The sequence below is a fragment of the Acomys minous genome, assembly GCF_964271855.1.
Source record: "Acomys minous genome assembly, chromosome: 12".
Classification (NCBI taxonomy): domain Eukaryota; kingdom Metazoa; phylum Chordata; class Mammalia; order Rodentia; family Muridae; genus Acomys; species Acomys minous.
In genome coordinates, this window is record NC_140493.1 from 11,750,204 (window position 1) to 11,770,663 (window position 20,460).

General features: G+C 40.7%; 1 protein-coding gene across 1 annotated transcript in view; it reads left to right on the forward strand.

Annotated features, from left to right (window-relative positions):
- The window catches only part of SLC2A13 (solute carrier family 2 member 13), a 289,570-nt gene that overhangs the window by 233,307 nt on the left and 35,803 nt on the right, over positions 1-20,460 (forward strand). Inside the window, exon 7 of the mRNA XM_084748255.1 lies at positions 854-979. Within this exon, the coding sequence (XP_084604381.1) occupies positions 854-979 (126 nt within the window). The remainder of the gene's footprint in view (positions 1-853; positions 980-20,460) is intronic.

The window sequence follows — 20,460 nt, forward strand, 5'->3', positions numbered from 1 at the left end:
CCTTCTCTTTGTGATGACTATCATCATGCACACCTGTTCCTCATCCTCGCCTTTTATCTGCCACAAATCAAGAATTCTTACCTACTAATCTGTAATGTGACCAATGCTGCATGTGCCTGCAGGATACAGGAAGGGTCGTAGAACTACATTCCACACCTACGGTGGAGGCTTAGGTTGGGAGACTCTGCCCACTTCAAACATATCTGTGGTTCAATAATCCTATTAAGCAAGTAGTGACCAACTGAATGTCCCTCTGTGGTCTGGCCGTAGACATAATCAACTCAAGGTAGCATTTCTTCCTACACTCGTTAGTTTTCAGCTAAGATTACTGCGCAGTTAGAACTCAGTGTTTTAAGGCACAAACGTCAGCCAAGGAGTTGGCAATGGATGGATTTGGGGTATGTATACTTTCATTGAAGTTTTACTTCAAACATTCTCTTTCATTGTTTGATATATATGCATATATATTGGAACGGACATTTCCATTTTTAACATAGATGAAGCATGAAATAGAAAGACACTTATAAGGAATAAATGCTTTATTATAACCCAAAGCTAGTCCAGGCTGGATCCAGATAGATCAGTAAGGCACTTCCCCCCCCCCCACCCCCCACCCCCGGAGGTCAATGGGGCTTGCCCTGTGCCCCCTGACCACATAGTAGCTTACAAAGTTGCTATGATCTTCACAGAGAGATGGAAGTGAGCATCCAGCTATCAGCTGGATCTGGTCATGTCACTTGCCTTGGCCCAAGCTAATAAAACAGTGTTGAGCTGTGAGGCAGCAAGTAGGATTGATATGTAACGAGTGCCAGGTGACCCAGCCCATGTGACGTTAACTCTCTTCCTGTTTCAGTTACTGTAATGAGTGTATGCTGGATCCAGACTGCGGTTTCTGCTACAAGATAAACAGTTCTGCTGTCATTGATTCCTCATGTGTTCCGGTTAATAAAGCTTCTACAAATGAGGCAGCCTGGGGCAGGTATGTCACGCACTACTTACCATGATAAATTTTCAGTTTGAAAATGTTTTATTAGCTTATACTCACTGTACAAGAAATGGAATTTGTGATATTTTATTGAATATATATGTGTGTGTGTGTGTGTGTGTGTGTGTGTGTGTGTGTGTGTGTGTCCGTTTAGTTGTATTAACTCCCACTTCATTCGCCTACCCTCCTTTCACTACTGCTGGTTAACCAGCTCCATCCCCACTTTCCCTAATAGTCTCTTGTACTTTCATGTCTTCTTTTTAAAAAAAAATCCAAATTTTAGTCCAGCAAGATATCTCAGCAGGTAAAAGTGCTTTTTAACTAAGCCTCCCAGTATGACTGAGCCAAATCCCCAGGAACTGCATAATAGAAGAAAGTAGCCATGCAAGAGATCCGGTGACTTCCAGAGGCACACATGCAGGTACACAGGCACACACGCAGGCACACAGGTACACATGCAGGCACGCAGGTACACATGCAGGCACGCAGGTACACATGCAGGCACACAGGTACACACGCAGGCATGCAGGCACGCAGGCACAAGCACACACGTAAAGAGTTGTTAGAGAAACTAGAAGTCCAGACCCGGTGTGGGAGAGAAGCCATGCTATGGTCCAGGGAGACCGGTTTCCAGCGTGCAGAGTGTGTCCTGTGCAGCACGCCCTTTTCATGTGCTTCGGCGAAAAGGCAGTGCAGCACATACTGATGCCTCAAAAATACTGCGTGTTTCCAAACACAGAAGGAAGCACTCAGGCCCCACGTGCTTGGCAAATACTCTTCCCGTGAAACAGCTTCCCCTGGCCCAGCCACCGGACTTTAGATACTTAGTTGAAGCGGGTGCTTTTAGTATCACCATAGCAGTTTCTCTGACTCCATACTGTAAACTCCTATAATTTTCTGAACCCAAGTGAAAGAATTGTCTAAATAAGTTAACATCACTTTAGATTACTTCATGGAGCTATATAACCCTGGAGTTTTTGTGGCTCAGTGAAATTACCCAGAATCAGATAAAAGGTTGCTCACCATCGGTGTGTCGCCTGTCTCAAAGCTATCAGCATTTCTGTTTGGGATAGAACACAATTGCCTTATCATGAACACGTAAATAAGATACTTATACACAATAAGTATTCCTCACATTTAGGAACTAATATTCATATCTGTGAACTAAAAAAATATGGAAATGTATTTACTATAATGTTAACTTCTTTTTTTTTTTTTATTTAATCAATGTTGGGTCCTAAATTGGAGACATCTGTAGGACCACATGGAAAGTAAAACTATGAGGCCAAGTAAATGTGCTTGCCTCACGTGCCTGATGACTTGATGCTTGATTCATATAAAGGTGGCTGGAGAAACATGCCACAGACTTGACCTCTGACCTCTACAGGCAGGCATCCTCACCCTACCACAGGGGCAGATGATGATGATGATGATGATAACAACAAACATATAATTTGAAAAATGAGTAAGAGGCTGGAGAGATGGCTCAGCTGTAAGAGCATGTGCTGCCCTGCAGAGGACCTAAGCATAGTTCTTAACAGCCATGGCAGGAGGCTCACTGCCCATAACTCCCGGGGATCTGGCCTCCATGTGCCCTGCAGTCACATGCACCAACACACACTCAAATATGCACATACATTTAAGTAAAAATAAAATCCTACAAAAAAGAAAAGTAACAGACAAGTTGTCAGAACCCAGAACACATGACATTTCCATGGGAAGCAAGTCTTCTCTGGTTTGTGACAGGGTCTGTCTGCATACTTTTGCTGCGTGACCTCCAAATCCTCTGCCTCAAACTTGTAGGTGTTGGTGTCATAGGCTTGAGCCACCACAGTCAAGGAAAGCCACTTCTGATAGATATGGGAGGGTTGGCCAAACAAATGAACCCGTAACAATTGATGAACGGGAGAAAATAAGTCAGGCCGTGGTGGTGCACACCTTTAATCCCAGCATTTGGGAGGCAGAGGCAGGCAGGTTGATGTGAGTTCGAGGCCAGCCTGGTCTACAAAGTGAGTCTAGGACAGCGAAGGCTACACAGAGAAACCCTGTCTCAAAAACCAAAACAAAAAAGTGAGAAAATAGCCTGGAATGAGAGATGGGCAAGTAAAACCTAACTAATCCTCACTGCAAAGACAAGGAGACTTTAACATAAGAAGCTTAAAGGCAGGGGGAGGAGGTCCCCCTCAGTCACAGTCATAGGGGAGGGGAGTAAGGGGAAAATGGGAGGGAGGGAGGAATGGGAGGATACAAGGGAGGGGATAACCATTGAGATGTAATATGAATAAATTAATAAAATAAAATTTAAAAAAGAAATATAAAATAAATAAATAAATAAATAAAAAGAAGCTTAAAGGAAAGAAAGGATGTTTTTATGCTACACTTAAAGTTGCACACTTAAAATACATGTCTTACATGAATATCTGTATGTTTCATTATGTTATGATCCAGCTAAAATTTTGTATATACAAAAAGCTTAAGAAACTAGCTTCTAGGTAAATGTATAAAACATGGTGTGAAAACCTAATGTGTGTGATCTGTTTGACAGATAAGCTACTTAATGAAGTAGCAATAAAATCAAGCTAAGAAAGACTGGAGAGGGGAAATTTACACAAATATAGTTGTAAGAAATCACAGAAAACTGAGGAAAATTGAACATCTATTTCAATCTATTCACAATAAATCAATTAGACACACTGACTGAAGACAAAAGTGTTTAGACTGGAAATTTAAAGAGATGTTTTGGACACCATTTTCAGATGGCAACCACAAAAATGTTGGAAATAGAGTGGGAGAAAATATCAATAAGTCAAGAAGACAAAGATAGCAGAAATCAGAGATTTTTGGGAGTCTTACCAAATTCAATACAAGAGTTAGTCAGCCTAACTGAGAAGTTCATTCATTTTGAGCCAACACAGAACACCTGCAAAAAATGTGTTATGTTTAATAAAAAGAATAAATTTAGCAAGTATATTAATATATACTCAAATAAACTCTAAGTAAATTCAGATTCCAGCATGCAGATGCATATTATGACCAAGAGAGATATTTATCAGCCCTTCTAAATTAGTTTTAAAAAACTAAAAACAAAAGTTAAAATTAAGAACAGGTCATAGAAGTTGGAGAGATAGCTCAACAGTTAAAAGCACTTGCTGCTTTTGCAGGGGATTAAAGTTTGGGTCCAACCCTGGATGTTCACAAATGCCTGTAACAACAGCTCCAGAACCCAAAAACCTCTTCTGGCCTCTGTGGGCACATGCACACATGTAACACACACACACACACACACACACACACACACACACACACACACACACGAATGTAAATAAAACAATATAAAAATTTTTTAAATCAAATAATGGAAAACAAGACATTAAAGTTTACAGCTACACAAGGTCGCAAGAGGGAGCACCAGAGCACAGAGTAGGTCTGCATGTGGAGAGGAAAAGATAGAAGTTCACTGACAGAAGCAGGAAGAAGAATGTAAAACACAGGAAGGTGCAAAACCCAAGAGCAGTCCATCTTTAACACAGTCTGTGCATGTGGAGGAAAAACTCTTGCAGTTATGACCAAGATGAGAGAAAACGCACAAACAATATTCAGAATGAAAAGACATGCAGCAGATAACAGGCATCTTGACACACCAAGGAGTTCAGTTAATAGTTCATTTGAAGGCCCATAAAAAACTTTCTAGAAAAGGCAGAACCTTCTAGAACCAGCTCAGAACATTTTGACGTCTCATTTCTATTTGTCAGGTAAAATGTCTGATGCAAAAGGTTAAGTCCACCTTTTTGGGGAACAGCTTCAACTAAGCACTAGAAAGGTACTCAGTTAAGAAGGGCATGGATGGCTTTCAGTGGCACAGAAACATCTGGTCCTCTGAGTCCCGCCCCCATCTGTAGACTGAGATTTGAAGACAGTTATAACAGTGCAGAAATGAGAGAGAGAGAGACAGAGATACAGAGACACAGAGAGAGATGTCCGGAACACTGTATGGGCTAGAATAAGCATCAGTAGCTAACATAAATGCATTAGAATAGTTCTTACTTATTCCTGTCTGTCTCTCCAGCCTCCTCCATACCTCCCAGCCCTCTGTCTACACAAAACCATAAATAATCCTAGTCCGTTCTGGAATTTCAATGCTAACTAAAAATACCATTAACAGGGGACGCTTTCTTAGCATGCTGGTTCAGTATTTGCTTCCTATAACACAGCACTTCAGCTCTGTAATTAGAAACTCCAGAATAGCTGGATGGAGTCCCTGTTTGGCGGTTCATTGTTCACAGCGATCATTCAGCTGAGATATTCTTCTCACAGGCAAGCTCTGATACAGCACGCAGCCCCGTTGGCTCTGCATTCCACCACTTGCCCGAACAAAATGCACTCAGCCCACACCCCTCGCCAGCGCACTGATGCACTGATGTCCTTAATGACTTTCTCCTTCCTCTGCCTTCTGCCTGGGGTTGACAATTTCTGCTTTCCTCGCTGCCCAAATTTTAAGAATCATCTTGTCCGAATAAGATTTCAGCCAGTTTTCGCTTGCATTCTGTCAGACTAGCCTACCAAACAAAGCATATATCTACCGTTAACCTTGTGGTAGCATGGAAACAAGAGGACAGTTATGGCCAACAAATCAGTGATAGTTATGAGGCACAACTTGACACTACTTGACACTCGACAATGTGATGTATCCTGGTCCAGGGACTTCCAGGAAAAAATAAATAGAAAGGGCAATCTCCACAGATGCAGCTCTCATAGACCTTAGAGCAGAGCCCATCTCACAATAATATGGCAGCTTCCCTCTATGAAATAAGGCACAGTCTGTCTGTCTGTCTGTCTGTCTGTCTGTCTGTCTGTCTGTCTGTCTCTCTCTCTCTCTCTCTCTCTCTCTACCCCCCCTCCCTCCCTCCCTCCCTCCCCCCCCCCCTCTCTCTCTCACAGCTGATCCAAAATGAACGCAAGCCTAGCAAGAGGGTATCATCTTCCAGACTCTGATTTCAGTGTCTGGATGAGATGCCCCAACAGGCTTCATCTGAATGTTGGGATAACTGAGCTGGTGGCGGCATGGTCTGATGGGAGTAGTCTATGCTCAAGTGGATACCAAGGTCCAGGGCTGTGGCCTATCCTATTCAAAACGCTTGATGCTTTGGACAATAGTGAAAAACCTGAGAGGATTTGCAGTAAATCAGAGTTTCAAAGGAGAAGATGCAGGATTCTAATTATTTTTTTCCTACCTGAACATGTTTCCAAAGGAGAAAAAGTGTGAAAAACAAAAACCAAAAAACATGAGGATCATACAGTTTTGATCAACACATTTTGGTTACCTAGGACTTTAAAATATTAAACCATGTTCCAGTAAAATTTAATCACGCAGTCTAGATTGCATGAAGCCAAACTACAAGAAAAATACTTAAGAAACTGACACTTAGTTTCTTAGGAAGATATTCAGCGACTTCCTTAGAGCCTTCCCTGGTATGCCAAGAAATCTGTGGTGGTCCTGTAAAACCACGTACAGTACAGAGCTTGCTGAACAGAAAAGCCAAGGTTTTCTTTTCATGACCCTTATACAGAATATTTTCAAAAGATGCATAATAATGAATTTAGAAAAAGAAACAGCATCAATGAAACATAGTATCTAGATATATATATACATATATATATTATATTGACACATTTCTATTACTCGTATATGGGATAGAAAATCCCCCAGCTATGTTCCTAATGACAGCATAATTCACAATTAAGTGTTGCTAACTTATACTTTACAGAGAAGTAGTGTAGTGTTTAATATAGAATATCTTAATCAACTTAAGGTTATACTCACACTGCTTGGACATGAGTCATAATGCCAGATTATTTTTTAGATCGTTAGTACTTAAAGTTCCCATCTATGTATAATTTCAAAAATCACATATCTTGTGTTATTATTTTTAAAGTCCAAGAACATAAGAATCTGTTGGTTATAACAATGGTACATATTTTATCCTCTACTCCTTAAATTGCAAAGTATAAAACCAAAACATTTCAGAATAATTCCTTTGTATCTATTTATATAATTTCCTAATTCAAATTGTTGTACCAGCAAACACTTTATACATTTTATTCAAGTATTACATGGTTTATTTTTTTCTAAAATTCACATTTTCAGCCAGCCAACCATCGTTTTTTTTTTTTTTTCAAATGTCTTATTCAGTTTGTGCTTCCTCTGAAATGTAGCCTATGAGTTATTTCTCACTGAGAAAAATTTAGAGGCTGTAAATCTGTTTTTGAAAGGATCAGAGCCAGGCAGAGCTTGGATGAGATAGCTTACTTTGCATAGGTTTCACAGTGGTGATTCATGGTTCAGCAAGGCAACAGAAGATGCTAGTGCAGAGGCCACAGTGGGACAGCGGCTAGAGGTGACCGCTAGTGCAAAGGCCACAGTGGGACAGTGGCTAGCAACCTGGATCTGGGCCTGGAGCACACTGTCTTAGCCCTACTAGGAAACTGGATTTTTTTTTTAATTGGTGCATTTCTGCAAGTATGGTCTTCGAACTGGAAGTGGTCGTAGGTGAGTGACTCCTCGTGATGCCCTGACCAGAATGTTCTGTGAGGTCCCATGGCACGGCACAGTAGAAACACATTCACTGACCCCTCCATGTTACTTAACACCTGCGCCGGGAAAGTCAGCTAGAAATTAACCACCTGGTTGTTTTCATTCTGCTTATTACAGCTTTCTCCAGTTCCTGGCAAGTGTAGTGATTTTATTATTGCTAAAAACAGCTGCTGCTGCTCCCTGGGAGATGATTTTTTTTTTCTGATTCAGCCTTACCCACGTGACTCACTCTGGCCTAGCAGAGGAAAGTGGAACCAATCTGTGTCATTTCTGAGCCAAAGTTTTAAAAGCCAAGTTTTTAGCCAGAAATTTCCATACCTCTTTCCATTCCACTGAGAAGCTGGCCATGTCCCCATACTGCAGATGCCGCATGAGCTGTGACTGCAGAGTGATGGGGCGGTGGGATCGTAGCTGGCCTCAGGCAGACCCGGCCCACGAGCTGGCTTGTGGAAATCACAGTGGAATCGGAGACTTCTCTCACTTAGGCATAATCTGTCCTTGTTTGGCTGGTAAAGACACACTGAATTCCGCTCCTGTTGGAAGTAAGATGTGCTAGCTTCTGCTGTGGAAACAACACCCCTGCGTTAGAAAAGGAAGCTGACTTTGAAAAGGAATCAAGAACAGCAAAGGAAGGATTAGTAGCTGTAGAAAGATTGGCTGAATAATCTTGAAGATGCTGCCAAAGATCATAAATATGGGGCACGTGCTACAGGTGGCAGGAAATCGGGACGGTTTTTAGACAGAAATAGACTGGGACTAGAGGTCAAAGTTCTCATGGACAGAGAACTCTCTTACAAGTGTGTGCCATCCAAGACAAGGCATTTGGAAGTCCATTAATCCAAGGGTGATAGCAGGGTAGTGCCTACACTTTTATCTGGTAGACTGTCTGCTACAACCCAATTTAAACTCTGATCACAATCATGTTGTGATTCATACTTGTAATGCAGCATCTATGACATCATTTTTGACACAATGTACATGCCATCAAAGTATGTCATCAGTTTGAACATATCCCTAATGAACAACCAGTCACCAATAATGTGTCAGTGTCACTTTAAGGAAGAAATCAAAGCGCTTCCTCCAGGTGTCCTTTAACCAACAGTGAGCCCAGATGTGAATTCTCTACTTTGCTCTCCCTGTTTCTTCCACCCATCTCCTGTCTGTTTGTTATATGAGCCTGAATCTGTGCCTGCCTGCATGCTGTCCCATGAATCTGCCCCCATGTTTGTGTGTGCCTCTCTGTCTGTCAGAGCATACCCATCTCTAGCAGAGAGCTTTACTCTTTCTTTTCTTAAATAGCATGGGAAGGATTGCATGGAAAAGGATGGAGCGATACTTCATAGAAATCTTAAGGGAGTTTTGGGAGGAATTAAGTCACTGTCTCCAACTGATCCCAGCAAACCAAGGCAACAAAACATTGTCTTACAATTGTGTATCAAGTGGTATCCAAATGTCACATTCAACATTTATGTGGATAAGGTTGCTTTCAACCTACTTGCTGTTTGCAGCTAATGAAACATGTGTAAACACACATGTACTATTTTGCATCGGGGCATGGACGAGTACATGTAGATGACAGGGATGCATTAGGGTGTATGCATTGATTACATAGGAAACCCAAGACAAGTAAGGCTAGCTGTTGCAGTATTCTGTTAAAAGTAGGTTAAATAAACATGAGCACATAGTAGGGTAACAGTCTTAAATCACCTCACAATGTCTTAACTCAGGCTGTGAGGTCCAGCAAAAGTCCCAGTTTCTTTGAGTGAGGTATCATATTGCATTGCTACAAAAGCGTATTTAAAAGAAAATCATTTCAGGGAGGGACCACAGCTGTGCAGTACAGGATTAAAGTTACTGCCCTGTGATAAACACATTAAGATGGGATTTGCCATGTATGCTGCTTAGAGACAAAGACATTTGCGAAAGAAGATGCATAAAAGTGAGTGAGCTTTAGAAATCAATTGTCTTTTAGGAAGTATAATTTCTAGATGACTTGAGATATAAATGTTTGTGATAGACTAGAAGAAAGAATATTTCATGTACTGGATACTGATTAAATTTTATGAAACTGCTTTGCTACCTTTAGAAATATTTTTAAATAAGGCCTTCATTACATTGACATTGGTGAGTAAAGTCTGTTACGAACTCTAAAAATCATTAATTTCTTTTACATACTTTTAAGCCTCATGAGAACAATAAAAGATATTAGTCTTGATTAAAACTATGTTGAAAGCTTAAAAGTGAGCTGTTGTGAATGAGGCACAGGGGCATAAGGTCAATAGATTTAATGAGTCCATATGTCAAAAAGTGTAGATCATTCTAGATGAGCTCCTGATGTTTGTAAAGTACTATTTATTTTCATTTGTGTACAACTGAAAACTGTCACTGACGTTAGAAGAAGTCAACCTAGGCAGGCAGATGTACTAACGAATGAAAATATGTTGACAGTGCCAGAGGTACACACTTGATGTGTCACAACACTGGGTCTTAGTAATATCAAGCAGTGGACAGGTCCCCAGGCTAGATGTATGATGAGTTATCAGCATACATTAATCACACACATTATGGCTCTTGTTATGACATTTTCATTTATGTATCTGACATATTTGGCCATATTCACACCCACCCTCTTTTTTCCCTTCCACTTTCACTATTTTCCTCTTCTCAATTAGGTCCACTTCTACTTTTGGGTTTTGTGAACTTTTTATTGTTGCTGTTTTGTTGTATTAATTTTTGCGATGCAGTGCTATGTACAGGAGCATGGGTGAGGGCTTGCTGAAGGAGGACATCACCTTACCGGTGGTTACACCACTGAAGAAAGAGTCTCTTCCTCTCCAGTTGTATTAGTTACTTTACTGTTGCTGTAATAACATAACATGACCCAAAACACATTAAAGAAGAAGGAGTTTATCTGGGCTTACAGTTGCAGAGGACTAAAGTCCATAGTCAGGGAGAGGGCACAGGATTACAGCAGGAACAAGAAGCTAGCCAGACATGTTTCCATCCACACATAGCAAGCAGAACAAGGAGACAGGAAGTAGAGTGAGGTCTTGTCTCCTTGGTATGGCCAACTCCTTCCTGTATCACTGTTATTCTTGTCCTTTGCTTTCCTTCTCAGGACCTGGTTGAGACCTCCAAAGTTACACCCACCCTAGACTAAGACTCTAGCAACCGATGCATGAAAAAGTTTCACAAATCAAATGTGTGATGTGCATAGACACAGTAATAGGCATTCAGGTTGTAACCAGAAGAGTAGAACCGAGGAGAGCCGCCACTCCTGAGACCCATGGACAGCAACAAGGATCTAGTTTATGCACTGAGCTCTGTGTGTGCTTGCTAGGATGGAGATTGTGTAGCCACTTTGACCACATCTCAGTTTTAAGTTTATCTTGGAGAAAACTTAACAATGAATACATGTTGGGCACTTTCCTCACTACAGTATAAAGTAACGTTTTCTAATGCAGAATATCAAGGTGCCCCTACCTCTCCTGCCATCCATGACAAGGTGACTTAGGAACTGTGTGTATATTTAACCTCTATTTAAATACAAACCAGAAACCATTTAGTATTGCTGCTCAATTAAGTATGAGGAATTTTACTACTTATTTTGCTTGGCACTAAGAGAAAGGCACATTCTGGGTCACTGCAGCATATTGGAGTGAGAAGTGTTCATGAAGTTATCCACCATGAAAGGACAAAGTAGCAGAGGAGAAGCTAAAGAAATCAAGAGTTAACAGGCTTTTGAAAAAAAAAAAAAGCATTGACTCCTCACCTGGGTCAACAAAGAACAGGAAGATCACTCAGGCAGGACAAACTGGCCCCAAGACAAGAACATGTATCTATGGTGGAGGGGGTGTACCCAAAAGCAGATCACCTCATAGGAGCCGGAGTGAAGGCAATGACTAACAAATGTAACTACTTAGGAGACCACCTTGCTAGAACTTGAGCCAAAGCTATGATGGGCAGAGCCTCATCTTAACCAGCACTCATTAATTATGCCCCTGCCCTTGTTCAGTTCCTCCTATTTAGAACAAAAGCTTCTATTAGTATATTGAAAACCAATCTGGGCATCTCTAGTGGCCTTTATCTGTTCACCTTCTCCGTGTGTTGACTTGGTGGCCTGTCTCTATTTTCTACCATGCCTTGGTTCTTTCACTGGAGTATTGGGTCAGGTGGCTGAAACTTAGCCTCTGGGTCTCAGAGAACAGGGCCTTTGCTCTAAAACTCAGAAAGTGAACAACATGAAGCCATTCCTAGACACATCCCAGGCTTGTTTATCTCAGATAGCAGCTTAGGAAACAGTGCAGGTCACAGAGACGGCCTTTTCAGTAGTGTAGAAAGTTATTAAGGGTCCTTTGAAATAGACAGAACTGGCCTCTAACATGCCCGCAAGGTCCCAGAATCAATAGCTTTGAGTTTTTCTTAGACTTAGTATTTGGTATCTCTATGTACATAAATCATATTCTATATATATTTAAAGTTACTTAAAAGGCTACAGATAAAGAAGTGATATTTCACAAACTTTATTGTCTGTATAAAAGCCTAATTTTACTCTCTACCCTGGACAAGTAATGTGTCTCCATGAAGTTCTGTGCTTCTCATGGAAACTCTGAGTGGTTAGTTGATCTCCCTGTGCTCTTGTGGATGTCTCCCATCCTGTATGCTGGCACCACATTGCAGTTGAGACCAGCGTCCACAATAAATGAGGAACTAATGCTGCACACATTCTTTAAAAAAATCTAAGAATTTCATTGAGAATTGCACTGTATTTGTATCCTCCCTACCTCCCTCCCCTCTCTAACACTTCCCATGTCCCCCCTTAATTAATGACCTCATCTTCTATATTTATCTTTCAAAAATTAGTATAACCCTTATTTGCATGTTTAGGTCTGACCATTTAGGGTTGAGCTCGGATCCCAGAGGAAGAATATGTTTTTTGTCAGCTTGACACAACCTAGAGTCATCCAGGAAGAGAAAACTTCAATTGAGGAATTGCTTCCTGCAGATTACCTGTAGGCAAGTCTTTGGGGCATCTTCTTGACTGTTGGATGATGTGGAAGGGCTCAGGCCACTGTGGCAGGCAGTGGTCCTGAGTGGTACATGGGAGCAAGCTGAGCATTGCATGGGAGCAAGCCCAGGAAGCAGCGGTCTGCCTGGTGTTTGGTTCAGTTCCTGCCTTTGGAATCCCTGGGTTGGCTTTCCACCGTGACAGAAACTGTAACCTGTGAGATACATAAAACCATTTCTCTGAGCAGTGTTCTCTGAAGACATCAATGTTTTACCTCTGTGGTTGGCTTGATTTTATCATCCTTTGTAGCCAAGATGAGGCTTTTCCTGATTGGTTCAATTCCATATCAGGGCGTGGAGGAACCAGACAGAGAAGCGATCAAAGACCACACTCTTGTTGACCAATCCCAAAGGGCTTAAGGCTGATTTTACTTGCAATTTCTACATAAGTTTTAGGAATATTGAGTTTGAGTTGGAAATATTTCCCATTGTTGGCGTTCTTGGCACATTGCTTTATCTCTAGGGACATTTACACCTTTTCTTTGACAGATTATAAGGTGAATGCTTTTTTCTTCCCTTCTCTTTAAAGGTCAGCTTTAAGGTTAGTCTCATTGGGTACTTGTTAAATATATTAAGTTCCTAAGTGAAAGGGGAAGCTTTATTTTTTTATTTTGCAGCAGAATATCAATAAACAATAGTTATAGTGCAAAGCTTTCTAGCAGAATCACAGAAGAATAAAGACAGCAATTCATGAATTATCTGGTTATTGTTAATGTTTGGAAACTGGGCTCTGGGAGAGTGGGGTTCGATCCTCTTAGTTGTTACAGTGACTCTGCTTGAAGTAAGGTGTGGGTAGTTGATACCCATAACTTCAGCACTGGGGAACCTGGGCAGGAAGGTCAGAAGTTCAGGGTCGTCCTTGGCTACATGTCCAGTTCCTGTAGCGTGGGCTACAAGAGATCCAGTTTCACAAAACAAACAAACAAACAAACAAACAAACAAAAATGGAGCTGCCTGGAACGTAAAGTGAATAAGTACATCTAATCATTACCCCTAGGGTAACCACACACGTGTCCATATGAACTGGTAATAAACATTTCTCCAGATTAGCACATTGGTGTTGTGACAGAAGCCTCAGAAAGTATTTCTAAACTTCATACTCTGCAAGGGCCAAGTCCTGGGAGGTCAGTAGACACATGGGAAACCAGCTCCACAGTTCTCTATACAGCACTGTATTTGTGTGCAGGGCATTCACGCCTCAAGGGGAGTTTTGCACCTTTAATTTTCTTTTAGCCTCTTGCAATATTTTGAAAGCAAAATTAAGGACCATAAATAGGTATTACCAGGGCCACAAATGCGCACCATATCTATGGTAGTTTTGTTTAACCGGGACTAGAGGGTGTTCATCAGAAAGGGCTTCCCAACAAACACAAATTCAGATGCATCCTCATTCTTTTAAAAGCCTGAAAAAATTAACAGGAAACATTAATTTATTTTCTCTTTTATTCTAGTCTTTTGAGACAGGGTCTTGCTGTATGTCCCTGTCAACTTGGAGAGATTCTCTTGCCTCTGCCTCCTAAGTGCTGGAATCAAACGTATAGTTGCCATCCAGCTTAACTCTTTTTTCTTTTAGTTATCTATTTTGAAGACTTCTTTAAAAGTAGGTCAGCAATTTCTTTGGTTTATAAGTATTCTCGCTAAGCACAGATCTCGTATAATGTTTATTCTTTATAATCCTCTCACAATATCATCAAACTTCTGTGACTCATCTAGATTGTTTATGTTATCTTTAGATTACTGTAAATTGATGTTATACCTGAAATGAGATATCATATATGTGCTGTCAGTGTCTTGTGAGTTGCCCGTTTTGTTTTTTCCTTTTATGTTGGCTTGGGGTAAGGAAAAGAAAAATTGAATAAAAGGTTGACTATAATTTAAAATTCTGATATGATAAACTTTTCTCTTACCCCTTTAGAATTTTACTTAATGGCTAAATATAATGTGTACTTTCAGATAAACTTATGTCTATATGCCAGACATAATAAAAGCTGTGGTTTATAGATGCTAGCCCTGTGTGATCCTTTAGGATGCAATCTAAGAGTTTCTGTTGTTTCCTTATCTTTTTATGTGATGCTGTCTGACTCCATGGAGATTTTTACAGACAGTTATGTATATTGATGTGTATATGTGTCTAAAAAACATGAGGCAAAAATCCCAATGGCCTTTCCATCACATAGCATTTCAGAGACTCAGTGGCACAGTGCCATGTCATATATTGGCACACACTGACTTGTGGCATTACTTTACATCTATAATGATAGTATTCTCTCTCACAGATAAGTATTATCTGCAGAGTTAGGCATATAACATTACCTTTTGTTAATATATACACACACACATGTATGTATGTATCTCAAGTTAGATATTAAAATGTGAATCCTCAAGCTGGCTAGACTTAGTAGGTAAAGATGCTTGTCATAAAAATCTGGCAACCCAAGCTTGATTTTCAGAAACTACATGAAAGTAGATGAATAAAGCCAATTTCACCAAATTGTCCTCTGCCTCCACAAGGATACCATGGCCCACATGTGTGCATAGACACACACACACAGAAATACACAAATAATAGTTATTATTATTATTATTATTATTATTATTATCTAATTCCATAACTTTATTTATAGTAGAAATGTGTCCGCTATTAAAAGGAATGAATGTTGAATAACAACTCTATTATCCTAAATGAAAAAAACAGCTCATCACAACATTGCCCAAAAATGTATATATTTAATGCAGAGAAATAATACAAAAAGTATCTATGTAGGGCCTGTCCTTTTTTAAAAATGTACATTTTATCTCTTAAACTAGCATTTTAAGTTTAGCTGCTGTATTAAGCAGCGTTCTCAAGAGAAACAACCCATTTGGATGTGAAAAGATTTACTACACCGTCTTACATTACACAGTATGGGTGGTCCACCACTGGCTGCCTTCCCACTGGTGATGCTGAGGCCTGGCAGTGTCCATTGCCCTAGGCTGGATGCTTAGCAGTGCTCCTAGCCTGGAGGATTCCTGAGGTTCCTACCCCTGGTCTTCAGCCAACATCAGAAGGACTTACCTTAGTAAAGAATGACCGTGGCTATAGCCATGGCAGCCACAGCTGATGAACTCATAAAAAGATATAAACATAGTAGATGAACTCACTGGTGTGACAAGAAGGCAAAGGGGTAAAATACAAAGAGTTGTCCCCACCCCCAGACCTCCTGGTGTCTCTGTTGCTGCCACCTTCAGAGGCAATCTTCCACGCCAGTTAATGTAATAAATAAAAAAAATCCCTCACAGGTGTGTCCAGAGCTTGTCTCTCTCACTTGATTCCAGATCCAATCAAGTTGTCAGTAAGATTAAGCATCTGAGCCAGCAAGTCAATTTAGAACACTTTGGTGCATTTGGCAAAATACATCGGCAATTTTTACACCTTTTAAATGTAACACATTTGTCACCTCTTGTCTTGATAAGGCCTCGTAATACAGTCCTTCCTTCTATGACCTACAGAGGAACGTAACTGCTTACCAAGTTCCTGAGTGCTAATCTTTGACAAATATACATCTAAGACTTTATATGTATCATAGGTTATACATGTAAGACTATCTCTGAAATATAAGAGTAGCAATAATCTAGTAGAATTTTAATATGCATTATTTTGAAATATTTTTCTATAACTACGTATTAATGTTAATAAGTCTCAGTTCAATCAAATCTGTCCCCAAATAATACTGCAATCCTTTCAAAATAGCTCATGATTTGGAAAAAGATTTCATAATTCTCTATACACCACTCAGTGCCATCAAAGAAACCACCTAAGTCTTGTTTGATTTGTCTACAGTGCTGTATAAAGAACGGTTGCTATGTTCTAATGTGCTCAAATTCTCCAGCAAGTTCTTGGAGGGGATATGCCCAGGAAAGTAGGCACAGCATTAAGGAATCGCTAGACTTTTTCCTAGCAGGTGGCAGTGTTGCCAATGGTTTTATTTCTGTGATAAGGCACCATCTCCCAGTTGAAAATGCCCTGCCTATTAAGAAATCTGTTAATCCTGGGTACCATTGTCATTGTTTGCAAGGATCTGTGTCTTCTCTTAAAGCATAAGAAAGTTATGTATAAAGCACCAGCAAGCAGGTAACCTGTCTCTTACAAAGACAATCTACTTGTACAATACCATAATTGTATTTCCAATTTTAGACCAAGCTTTCCCTCTGCGTCTCCAGTGGCCATGCAGTTTTGCAGGGAAAAAAATCCTGTTTCTTCTTAAAGTTTGGGAGTCCAGTTTCCACAAGTTATGAAGGATACATCCAAAAGGTGAATCCTTAGGAATTGAAGAGGAGTTAGCATGCTGGGAAGAAAGAGCATTGCAGAGACAAGGTGTCCCCTTGTCTTGTTCAAATACCTCTAAATGGTGTGTGTGTGTGTGTGTGTGTGTGTGTGTGTGTGTGTGTGTGTGTGTGTGTGTGTGTGTGTGTTTTCCTTGCCTCCTGACCATGGAAATCACAGACAGTGCACCTTGACCACTCCCAGAGTTGCCTTCACTTGCAAGGTCAAGCTTTGTCATGTATTCTTTCCAACGTGTCTCTGGTCTGTGCTAAAGGTGTGGCTGCCTCTCTGAGAGTGAATTTTGTTCTTGCAAGGATCTTGAGAGACGGAATAGAAAGTCAGGAGGGATCCCAAGAGACAGAGCTACGATCCCGGCCACAGCATAGCACAGATGATGGATGGCAATCAGGGGATCCATCACTTCCCCTGTAGGACCCAAGTGCTATATTGCACAAAGCAAGTCCCCCCAACAATAGGTGTAGCACCCTCAGTCTGGTACAGAAAATGAAATGACCTCATCACTTAGGTACTTTTGATTCTTTGTACCTGTGGATCTTTAGGGGGGAAATGAATACAACCTGTTTTCTGTCTCAGAATTGACTTTAGAAGAAAGCTCTCGCCAAAGTGTATGCAGCCGATCCGAAAGCTTGTAAATTAACAAATCCCAATGGATGCTGCTTTGCATGAACAAAAAGACCTTCACTAAAGACTTTTATGTTTGTTGGCTCCTCAAAACATTTGTTGAGGAGAACACATATCTCCTTTTTTCTTTTTTCTTTTTTTTTTTTTTTTTTTTTTTTTTTTTTTTTTTTTTTTTGGTTTTTCGAGACAGGGTTTCTCTGTGGAGCCTTGGCCATCCTGGACTCACTTTGTAGACCAGGCTGGCCTTGAACTCACAGCGATCCGCCTGCCTCTGCCTCCCAAGTGCTGTGATTAAAGGTGTGCGCCACCACGCCCGGCCACATATCTCCTTTTAATGCTATATTTTCAGCATTTTAATCTTTCATGAACTATCTCATAGAACCCAATATATCATTTCAGTATGTTTATAAAGTCAGGCAGAATAGATTTAGCAAATCAAATCTATGATGGGAGAGTTTAAATTCAAATTGTATTTATGACCCAGCAAAACAAACGAAGCCCGTCTGGCTGTACTTAAACCTTTGTGATAGATCATTTTGTTAACTCACGGTTTCCACATTAAGGGTTTAATCCTACGCATAGAGCAAGCTCAGATTCAGCATCTCACTGTATGCATTTCCCTTAGGAGTGACAGAGACACAGTCTATGATGAGAAGTGACAGTGACAGACCACAGCAACCTGTAAGCCCAAAATCTCAGTGAAAATGCCTGTGCAAGGTCAGCATCCTGAGGGCTCCACAGTGTCCCTCCTACTCTAGACTCAGATCAGGTCTGAGGGAGGGCTTTCTCTGTCCTTTGTGTTAGGTAGGGATCGATGGAGGCGACATGGACATCAAGGAAAACAGTCAGGGAACTCCAGACGCAAAATTATTCTCTAATCAGAGCAACCGAGGGGCTACAATCTCTCCAGGGAAGTGAAATTGTGTGCTTGTGGTGTGAGGCTTTGCGGGGAGGTGTCTTTTTATATGTATATATTTTATTAATTTATTCATATTACATCTCAGTTGTCACCCCATCCCTTGTATCCTCCCATTCCTCCCTCCTTCCCACTTTCCCCTTACTCCCTTCCCCTATGACTGTGACTGAGGGGGACCTCTTCCCTTATAGGATGGAAAATGGGGAACTCTGGGGGTGGAAGAGTCCATCTGTAGGTCACTTCCTGTGCGTCTGGAAGTGGTAGCATGCCAACAGGTTTGCTCTGCAGATCTCACCAGAAGCTTCCATGGGTGTTGTCAGTCAAGTTAGCTTTCCTATGCAGAGCTTCTTAGTCCCTGAAGCCTGTCAGTCATTAACCTTCATAAAGAGTCAAACCTCAGTCCACCCTTGAGGCTGGTAGGTCACTAGCCCTTCACTCTGTAGTCTGCTGAATCCTTATATAGATCAACCCTTAATGGGTCTGTTGCTGCTACCAGCAAATTTTCAGCCTCCGTCTAAGTTAATTATCATGCTCATCGCCTAATAAAAATAGCACATGAGCATAATTACATTAGGACCAGAGAATCGGTTCAGCAAGTGAAAAATCAAAATGAGTTAACTCCCTGGAACCCATGGTTTGTCTGTTTGTTTGTTTGTTTTTTGTTTTAAAGCCAGATACAAAGACATACTTTATAATTTAACATTCCTAAAGCAAGATGGTAGGCAGAGGCAGGAGAGTTACTGGCAACCTTGAGCTGGCACGGAGCATGTAGCATAGCGGAAACCAGGGAGATTTTTGTCTCAACAGCAAGTGTGGAGGGAGAGAAAATCCACGCACTTTGTCCTCTCTTCACTTCCACACGCGTGCCCTGGGATGCACACTCACACACAAACACACCCAATAATGGCAAATAAGATGAAGATAAAAATAGCATTAGTAAAATTATGAGCTTAGAATGTAAGAGAACATGGTCACCAAAAATTATTGCAAGCACCAAGATTTAATTTAGTCTCTCCTGGGCACCTCATGGCCCCTTTTATAGCTTTATGAAGTTTCCTGGGGACATTGTAATTCTTTGTGGTCTTTTATTTTGGGGGTCCTTATGTCACAACAGATTGTGAGGTAGTTTGTGCACTTTGTCTGTTAGGTTCTAGTCCAAATGAATGAATAGCTTACGCTATTTGTGCCACCGTTCTGAAAAGAGAATGATAGAATCACATATATTTAACATTTCCCCCCACCTCAAAGCGTTCATAGCTATCGGGATTGTGAAATTTGGAATTACCCAACCCACACTGAATTACAACTCATGTCTAAAGCTGGAGTGCTTGCTCAGCTGTTAAGAGCAATGTTTGTTTTTAAGGACTCAAATTCAGTCACTCTAGTTCCAAGGGATCTGATGCCATCTTCTGGCATGCAGGGACATTGCATGTACGTGCTGCCCAGATGTTCATATTGGCAAAACATCCATACAGTAAAAATAACAGGTAAATGATTTTTCACCTCCCAGTATCTTTTCAGTTATTACTTCCTAATACCCTGTCCTTTCTTTCATACACCTAAGTAAAGTGTCACCTTGTTTATACCAAAAATTCTTTTTCTTATATTGCACTGTGGCTATTTGTGTATTTCTTTGCCTCTGTGCCTAACTTGGAATGTCTCAAGACAAACTGGGGATGATATTATTCTCTCTGCCAGGCGTTATGAATAACACATGGAAATCACTCTGTAAATGTGAATATTAATGAAAGAATTGTAATAGGGATACAAAATGTTCCAGTTCACCAGCCCCATGTTTTGTTTTGTTTTTAACAAAGAACTTGTCAAATATTTCCTCTATATGATCTTGTGTATTTCACAAGGTGAAGGCTAAATGTACTTGAATAATATGTACTGTAAATAGCACTAGTGGACAATGTACACCGGGCTCTGACTGCATCCAGCAAGGCTCTCCA